This window comes from Gavialis gangeticus, unplaced genomic scaffold (assembly GCF_001723915.1).
Source record: "Gavialis gangeticus isolate Ggan-Ray unplaced genomic scaffold, GavGan_comp1, whole genome shotgun sequence".
In the NCBI taxonomy this organism is placed as follows: domain Eukaryota; kingdom Metazoa; phylum Chordata; order Crocodylia; family Gavialidae; genus Gavialis; species Gavialis gangeticus.
The window spans coordinates 10,943,593-10,953,157 of record NW_017729001.1 but is presented as its reverse complement, the minus strand read 5'-3'; the positions used below and the strand labels follow the sequence as shown (position 1 = coordinate 10,953,157).

Genomic DNA, 9,565 nt, shown 5'->3' with positions numbered 1-9,565 from the left:
TGACTTTGGTGGAGCCAAGCCCAATGAACTATACAGTAAATCATGTCTTTGGGTAAGATTATGTGAGACTGGACAGCAGAAGTGACAAGTGCTTGCTCCGAGGGCCTTATGGCTAAGGGCAAGCAAAACTTGGGGGCATCCAAACCCCAAGCCCCTGGGCTTGGGCCTGCAAGTAGGATGCCTGCCAATGGATTTGGAAACATCTGAAGCCCCAGGTGTGGGTGGAGGATATTTCCCGGTAGTAGGGTCAGTTATGGTTCTGGACTCTTGGATTTGGAATTAGTTTTGGCTAATTTGGCCTTGGATACAAATTTAATTTAAAAAGTTTCTCTTCAGATCATATCTAAACACCTGGGCTTGGGGCTTGCACATAGGATACTTGCCTGAATTTTGGGAGTATCCCAGGCCCCAGCCCACTGGGTCTGGGAGGGAGGATACTTGCTTGGTGGTAGAGCCGTACAAGCTTAACAACTGAGTTCTGCTTAGTCAGATTTTGGAACTTGACTGTTGGGCTTTGTCCAATTGAATTTGGAACTGATTTGGCCTCAAACAAGATTGTACTGTGTCTAAGCAGGTACAAAAGTGCTGCTTAAAAGTGTGTTTCTGGAATACCTGTGCTAGAACTTGCAACAGCTTCAAAAAATAGCATGTATTAATTTTTGCTGAACTAAGTATATGGGTATTATATACAAATTGCTATAGCTGTATAATTTCAAGGCTATTGTTTTCAGATTTGCTCTTAACTTCCATGTGCTCAGGGAGGGCAGGGTCTCTCAGTAAGGAAAGGGCTGCCAGGGGAAAAAGTTGGGTGGAAGCAGAGAGCAAAGGGGCTACCTGACCCCTGAGACTTAGTTTCCCTGCTGTAGCAGTAGTAGGGGATGAATTCAAAGCAAACCTCCAAAAATTAGATTCTATACCTGGAAAATTATAACAAATTTATAAAGTTTCCATATATAGAATCTAATTAATGGGGAGCTGTCTTCTATTTGAGTAAATATGATAATGCAAAAACAAGAGCTTAGTGATAGCAGAGAACCTGAAGACAGTCTAAATTAGATTAAGTTAGATAGCCTGGGCTACTGTATGGAGAGCATTATGTATTCTCAGTTTGAATTCCACTTAAAACCTGTGTTTTTGAATTTGCCTGGAGCTGCATCAGACAACTACCAATACTAGGGGCAGTGCAGCAGTCCATGTGAGATCTTTTCAGTTCTGTACCCAGCTATTAAATGAAAATGGCTCCTCTCACACAGATCAGGAACCCTATTTGGTCACACTTGCTTTTTGTATTGTCATCTTTTACAAGGGAACCACAGAAGTTGGGTCCCAACAGGTAAGGATGGATTGGTGTTCTTCCTAGATAAGCTGTTCTCATGTGTACTGTCCACGAGCCCTCGTGCTGTTTCTGTTAATTGTCTCATCTCTCTCTTCAGCCATGCATACAGTCTTACAGCTGACAGAGCGCCTCCTCTTGGATCATGCACAGCGACTCCCTGAAAATAAAGTTCAGTACGTAGAACTCATCTGTTCAGTCCAACCTACAGTTAATTTCCTGAAGTCCTAACATCCGATGGGCTGGGGGCTGGGACTTTGCATGGGAGGTGGGACTTTTTGTATCTACGTGTCTGAGGTCACTGCCTGACTGGTCTTGCCAAACCTGTTTCTTTCTGTTTGCAGACTGTATTATCGGGCCCTTGTTGCAGTACTGCTGAGTCGGACCTGGCATGTTCGAAAACATGCCCAGCAGGCTGTTAGGAAGCTCTTGTCCTCTCTTGGAGGGTTCAAGCTGGCTTATGGGCTGTTGGAGGAGCTGAAAGCAGTTCTCAGGTCCCATAAGGTGAATGATTATGGAATATAGTCCCCCTCAATTGGTATGCTGAACTCCTGCTGATAAAGCATCTGGCTGTTAGTGTTGATACATGATGTGATGTGAAAAGGAGAACTTTAACTTTTTCGGTGATTGCATATTAAGGACTTCCTCATAATGCTACTTGTACTACACTATCAGAGCTGACTGTATCAGTAGCTGCAAGCTCTCAAATCATTCACTTTCTATCCTGTGGTTCATTGCAGAAATGAAGACTACAGCCTCCTATGTGCTTGTGTCCTTTCACCTTGGTAGTTACCTGCTCTTTTCTTAGTCTCTGCTGGGGAGCCAACATTCTGTTTCTTAGTTTTCTGGCGAGTAGCAGGCCATAGCTATCAGCTCCAATGTCCTGTTCAGATTGTCTGTAAATATTATGAAATATGCATATTGTGCAGAGAAGGAAAAGGGTAAAGGAAAAGAAAAAAACGAAATGGCACAATGGGAAATATTGCTAGAGTGGCACCATACTTAGAAAATAGATTGAATTGCAGATCTAAATACTACTTGTGGAAATTGCAAAAGTGCCTCTTACTTTCAGGGGACTTGGGCTTCTAAGTCCCTTGATCACCCCCTCCGCAAGTCAAAGACGCAACCAAGTTGCGTAGTTTTGGTGTTTTGTTTTTGTTTTGTTTTTTGAAAGATGTTGGCTTAAGTTACAAATTGGATTATTTGCTATAGTGACTTTCTCCAGAGTCATCCTCTAGGAAGGGGACTTTTTTTTATCCTTCTTTTTCCTGCTTGTAAAATCCAAAATAACCTTCATGTTTCCCTTTCCTTTACTTCACTGTCAGTTCTGGGCTCTGATCACAGCATGGTCATTTATCCCTTCTTTTCCTTTTAATCTGCTGATTCTCAAAGTTCTCCAAGGGAGTATATTACCTGTGGTTCCAATATGACTATTTGTACTAGGGGAAAATTGTGAGTAGCACAGCCCTGGAAGACTTATTTACTTTGCCAGTCTAATTGTAAATGCTGTCTGCTAAGGTGCTGCCCATTGAAGCTCTGCTGATGGAGTCTGGAGAACTTTCTGAGCTGGGGAAAGCATATGTTCCCCCCCGAGTCCTTCATGAAACACTGTGTGTGATCTCAAGTGTGGCAGGGCTGGAGGTGGATCCTACTGAGACAGAAAAACTAGCACTGGAGATGCTGCTAGTGAGCCATCATCCCTCCTTAGGTGAGTGAAGGGACAAGATGCCTGCAGTGGCCTTCAAGTAAGAGTTTCTTGTGGTCCATGGAGTTTGGTTAGTTTGCTTAGCAGTCAGCTTTGCATTTATTATACCTGTGTGTTCTTCCCATAATCCTCTCTTTAGTGGTGGTGCAGTCTGGGCTTTGGCCAACCCTCCTGATCAGGATGAAGATAGACCCCAAAGACTTCATAACCAAACACCTGGATGAAATCCTACCCAGGATCACTACCCAGACTCCCATGAACCAGGTGATTGGCCTTTGCTTTTCTTGAACTATCTCTGAAGAGACCTTGGGACAGAGACAAGGGAAAGAAAGAGACAGAGTAGTCTCTGCGGTGGCCTGGGTGAGAGGGAAGATGTGTAGGAATGGGTAAACTCCTCCTGTAGAAAGCAGATTCTGTGAAAGCAGAGACTGAGTTCCAAGTCTGGGTGAGGTGTCAGAACCCCCAGCCAAGGAGTCCTGTCTCTAAAAAAGGGTAGCCCAGAGGAAAAGAACATTTGGGTCAGCCCAGCAGGGCATATATTTTTCGAACACTGACCATGGTTGTTTTTCCTTGGTAGTCATCCATGAATGCAGTGGGATCTCTCTCTCTGCTTTCACCTGGCAGAGTGCTCCCTCAGCTGATCAGCACCATCTCACCAACTATGGAGAACCCAGCTCTGCACCATGTGACTCGAGAAGAATATGCCATCATGAAGACACCAGAGGGGGAACTGTATGACAAATCTATTATCCAGAGGTAAGTAGGGCTCTTGATGCCATATGTGAATGGGAACTCAGAGGCTGGTTTTCAGTGGCTTCCAAAACTTTAGTAAGGAGGTTTGACAGCAGCTGGGTAGCTGTGGGATGTCCTGGATTTGTGAGCAGGAAACTTCTTGGTCCATTTCAGTGTGCTGATTCCTCTGCATGCTTTCCTTTCTCAGTGCTCAGCAGGATAGTATGAAAAAGGCCAACATGAAGAGGGAAAATAAGGCTTATTCCTTCAAGGAGCAAATCATTGAGCTGGAGCTGAAAGAGGTGAGATAATGGCTGCAGGAAAACTCAGTGCTGAAGGCTTTAAGGGGCAGGTTAGCTCATCTGTTTTATTGCATCCATCTGGTGTGTGTGAGGTGTGTGCGCTCATGTGCATGTGTGCTCACATGCATGTTGTAGCAAAAATTCTGTAAAATTTTTGAATGCCTAAATACCAACTGTTATTACACTTGCTGTAAGTGGCAACTTACTATGTGCCCTTGTAATGACATGAGCATGTTTACATTGGAACCAGTGTGTGTTGTCTGTGGAAGGGTCTTTTCCCTCCCCACCTCTTAGTAGATGCATATTGTATAACAGTCTATTAATAGGTTCTTGGTAGGCGTTATCACACAAGAAGCTTGCATTTTGGTAGCAACTTGCAGATCCATTCTGACTATATAGAATAGGGCTGTTCTGTTTCTACATGGTCGGGGACCACATGCCGCAGGGACCATGGTGTCTCTGGCACTGTGGGCTGTGCCACGCTGCCACACCCTACCTGGTCCTGCTCCCTGGGAAAGGGGCATGCAGCAGAAGCTGTAAAGGGGGAGCCCCAAGACCCCAGCTTCTGCTGCAGCTGGAGCAACAGCGGAGGTGACATCTGGGAGGGAACCCAGGGGTTGCTTATTAACCCCTGGCAGGCTGCATGTGACCTGCAAACTGCCAGTTGGACAGCCCTGGTATAGAATACGTTTTATGGTTTTAGAAAGGTTTTTGAGGGGATTGTTTTTTGTTGTTTTTTACAAGGGTTGACTTCTATTTGATATGTGGAAAGCAGTGACCTACCTGTTCACTATAGGAACAGGATGAGTATCTGATCTGTCTAGCTATCGGATTTCAATACCCTAGCTAGAGCACCCCTCCTTTCCAAAAAGTTTATAAACTTGACCAACTTACAAACTGTATGAAGCGTCACTTCAGCTACGTCTGGATTGAAATATTTTAGCTTTTATAACATCCAGTGGCATATTGCACAATTGAACTGTATTGTGCTGGAAATTAAGAATACTATGTTTGTCATAAAAATTTCAAAAGGAATTTGGATAGGTAAAATAAAGCCATCTGAACTGAATTTTGTCCAGTATATCATGGTTGATTTTCTTTGTGCTTATGAAAATGTCAAGGTGTCTTCCAGGATATCTCATAAAAAAGACAACAGCACAACTCTCTGGCAACATCCCCTGTTAGTACTTCAGTAGAAACTAGGAGGACAACATACTTCATTGGGTGGACACCAGTCTGACACCTGAATGACCTGGGTTCTGTTCCATCTCTGTCTAAGCTCAGCTGGTGCATTTAGATCCTACTTTAATGCAAATAATACGTGAGGGAATAACAAGGACCCAAATAATAATGCCGGGTCCTTGCCAACGAATTAAATGGCAAAGACCTAGTCAGTACACTTCTGGATTCTGCAGAAGTCAGTGAACAATGCTGCTTGGACATAGGGAAGTGCTAAGGTAAGGGAGGATAGGAGGACCTCTTTGGCCAAGCTCAGAAGGGGACCAGCTCAAACACAACTAGTGAGAGTGAATTTACCCTCAGCAACGTGAAACATAGTCATTGGAGTTAGGTGGAATAAATAATGGTGCTTAACCTTCTAGCCTTGCAGGCTAGATGAGTGGTGGCAGGGTTGGTCCATGGGCCTGATCCAGTGTGAGAACGGTCTTTGGGGGTGAGCTGGCATGCCAGTCTGGCCCTGTGCACTGGATCTGTCCATGCATGTCAGCATGGCACCATGTTGGCCTGACCCTGTGCGCTGGATACAGCTTCAGAGTGACTTCATGCTGGCCCAACCACATGTCGACACAGGATCTCGCCATATGGCCAGCAGGGCTCTCCACTGGGCTGGAAATTTGGCATCAGGGTAATGGCAATTCACACTGCCATCACTCCCCTGCTGCCAAATTTTTGGTCCTACGGGGAGACCCTCAGCCCAGATGACATATCCTTGTGGGCCAGATCTTCCTATGGACCAGAGGGTGAGCACCACCAAACTAAAACCTCAGCAGCCATTTAATACGTTATTTATTTGTCTGTATGAGAGAATAATTCCTGGTAATACGTGGGACGAGTTGTAAATCCCGTTAAGGTGGTAGCCATATTCAAGGGCGAAAGCATTATTTGTCTGAAGAAAAATTCCATAAATTTATTTTGAGGACTGTCAATTACCATTTTAAGTCAATGGAAGTCCAAGAGACAAAGGCCCTCACCAGAGCACTGTAATATGTAGCAAATCAAAGGTTGAGCAAAACCAATGTCTTGCTACTTATAGGACTCTCTGCTGTATTGTCAACTTTTTCACCGGCATCTTGGAGTAGGAGTTGTGTGTCTTTGAAAGAATTTGGTCTTGTCTGAATCAGTAGCTGTTTGTGAGTTGAGCCTATTGTCTCTTTCTTGCATCTAAACCCAAGTGGAAAAGGATCATGCTAATAATTCCCAAATAATAATGTCAGGGACTCTGTTCTGCAGGAGATAAAGAAGAAGAAAGGAATAAAGGATGAGGTGCAGCTGACGAGCAAACAGAAGGAGATGGTGCATGCACAGCTGGAGAAGGAGTCTCAGATCAGAAAGCGACTGAAGGAGGCAAGTTACTGACTTTAGTTTAAATTAGGTCCCATGTAGTTCTGGGCTGGGGACAGGAGGTGGGTTTTTTCAGTATCGTTTTGCCACAGCTATAGCTGACATGAATAAATTACCTCGGTTAACATGAAACTTCATGAAAACATGAGAGAAACCAACACAGTTGCATTCATTAGACACCAGAGACTTAAACCTCTTCCTTTCCTTAGGTTGTTTTACTGGTAACCATTGTAATCATTTCTCTTTCAGCTTGACAGTGAACTGGAAACAGCATTAGAACTTCTGAACACTGTGATGAAGAGAAACCCTCCTGGCCTGACCCAGTACATCCCAAGTCTTGTTGGCTCTTTCTTGCCATTGTTTAAATCTCCACTGGCTGCTCCAAGAATTAAGATCCCTTTTCTTTCCTTAGCTTACTGTGTCATGCCTGCTCGCTTGAGAACTTTTGGTTAGTATCTGCACTTTACCTTGCTGTCAATGTTTTACTCTGAGCCTGAGAATGTATAAAGCAAATGTGAAAAAAGTTAGCTAGCTCTAAGCACCGCTGTCTCTCCTTCAGAACACAGATTTATTTCTATCCTGGCCTAGAATGGGAATATGTATGCTGTAGGAGCAGGGGTTCAGTGTCCATGCCTATTCATTATTCTGTCTTTTTGCTCCTTATTAAGTTTGCCATGACAGCTGTCTGCTAAAGTCAAATTGGAAGCACATTTATGTGAAGTTGTACTAGTTAGAAATCAGATCATGCCCAACTGTTGGATAGTTGTCACTGTCAGTCATCAATAATTATGTGAGAACTCTGAGGGTTTGTCTTCATACCAAACAAAGATGTGGTTGTGATGCAGAAATTGTAAGGATTTATTAAACAAAACCTTCTTGGCTTAGCCAGGATTGAACTGTACGTGGACAAACACATCTTATTAAACAAAAGAGCTGTACTCCTTTCTCTCATCCTTTCTTTAGCTTGCACGGGAGTCCATGGGTGCCTGTACATAAGCCTGGAGGCTGCCATGATGTGCTGGACTTCCAGCACGTCAGAACTCGATTAATCAAGTCTGCTGGAGCATGGCAATTGTTGCACTCCAGTAGCCCCCTGTGTCACATGTATCAGCATCCCCACACTTCAAAATGGCAGTGGGGGTGCTTAAACTAACGCTTGTCAAACAAGCTTTAGTTCAAGTACCTTCACTGCCATTCTGAAGCGTGGGGATGCTGATACAGGAGATGAGGTGTCGCTTTAATTAGAGCTGTTCTGAGAGCCGTTCTATTTAAAGCGCCACCCCCCTAAGCACATTTAAAAGTGGCCCATAGTTTTGAGGTAGCATTTTCTTTGCATCAGAAACATGCTTTCTCCATTTTCTGTGTTTGTTTAGTTTATTCAAAGACTTTGTATTCTCTCGCATTCAGGTATTTTAGTGAGTCATGTGACCTTACGCCTGATGAAACCAGAATGTGAATTAGATGAATCCTGGTGCCAGGAAGAGTTGCCAACTGCCATTAACAGAGCTGTTACCTTGTTGCATGCCCACACTATCCCCAGCAAGACCGGCAAGGGGGAGCCAGGTGAGAACCACTAGGAGTCATTTCAAAATAATTAATACCTTTCTTCAGCTTTAGATCTTTATGCAAACTTTGGCAACCTAGAGCTTCACATTTATTTTCTTAAAATTGGTAAGACATTTTCTGTACTTAGGAATGTTCCTCCAGCCCCTCCCATGCCTTATGATTTCCCTCGTAGCAGCACTAGCAACAATACATACTGCCATAGGTTCATTAAATGCAGATATCAAATGGCTATATTCTTTTTAGTCTTAAACATCTTATGAAGTAATTCTACGCCAAACTCAAAGGCCCAGTTGGTACAAAGGGTTCTGTAAGCTTGAATCATAAGTGGGTGCAAAGAGAGTAATTTGTAGTATTTGGCAGTGCTTAACCAAAATGTTTCCTAAGAGGGTTAAATATCAAAGACCATCTGAAAGGAGAAAAAATAAATGCAAATTATCAAGCGATCCATAATAAGTGCTTCAGTTGCCCCAACCTGCTGCCTGTCTGGGCTCCAGCTTGTTCTGGCTTTCCAGTTGTTCAGCATTTAGCTTAACTTGCCCCTGTTCTATGTTGAATCAGACTCATCGTTTGGTACGTAATCCTTCCACTTCTCTGGAGGAAATCCAGGATTCAGCTGAATTCATGTTTTAAAGATCCCTTGCCCCAACAATGTGGTCCTTCATTCCCCTTTTTGTTGCCAAAAGAAGCTACTTGGATCTGATTCGGACACACTTCATAGTAGAGTATTAAGCAATTGACTGTGATAGTCTTCCCTTCAGTATGTTGTTAACATCTCAGTGATAATGCAGGACCCCAGTATGTTATTTATTTCCAAGGAAGCTGCTCGCTCATGAATATTTCGATTAATTTTCAGTGTTTTCCCTCCCTGTCTAGGAGTTCCCTCAGCATTTATTTGGATGCATGTCTGAGAACTTGCTTGCTTTCCCCATGTGTGGGAAGGGGAGTAGATGCCATAATATTGTGCTGTGCATGTCGCATTATGTTCACAGATGGTTCCCTAACTTTTCTCTTTGAAAATAGTCAACTCCTCTTCCTGTTTAAATTAAAGATCCTTAAATGCTGCAGTGCTTAATGCCTCTTATTACCCACACTATTTTAAATGTTTTGAATAGAGCTTAATTTCTTGGTTTACCTTGAAACTATGCCTTCAAAATTTCATAGGTTTTATAGACATTAGGGCTGGAAGGGACCTTGGAAGATCATTGAGTCAAGCCCCCCGCCCAAAGGGCAGGAAGTCAGCTGGGGTCATAGTATCCCAGCAAGATAAGCATCCAATTTGCTCTTGAAGGTGTTCAGTGTAGGTGCAAACCACCTCCGATGGTAGGCTGTTCCAGACCTTGGGGGCTT

General features: G+C 43.6%; 1 protein-coding gene across 2 annotated transcripts in view; it reads left to right on the top strand.

The window, feature by feature from the left end:
* Window positions 1-9,565, top strand: part of GCN1 (GCN1, eIF2 alpha kinase activator homolog) — an 89,212-nt gene that overhangs the window by 28,052 nt on the left and 51,595 nt on the right. For both annotated transcript variants that reach the window (XM_019506784.1, XM_019506786.1), the window contains exons 17-25: window positions 1,434-1,509; window positions 1,678-1,837; window positions 2,852-3,041; window positions 3,178-3,302; window positions 3,616-3,794; window positions 3,979-4,072; window positions 6,542-6,655; window positions 6,902-7,100; window positions 8,060-8,215. In XM_019506784.1, the coding sequence (XP_019362329.1) occupies window positions 1,434-1,509; window positions 1,678-1,837; window positions 2,852-3,041; window positions 3,178-3,302; window positions 3,616-3,794; window positions 3,979-4,072; window positions 6,542-6,655; window positions 6,902-7,100; window positions 8,060-8,215 (1,293 nt within the window). The remainder of the gene's footprint in view (window positions 1-1,433; window positions 1,510-1,677; window positions 1,838-2,851; window positions 3,042-3,177; window positions 3,303-3,615; window positions 3,795-3,978; window positions 4,073-6,541; window positions 6,656-6,901; window positions 7,101-8,059; window positions 8,216-9,565) is intronic.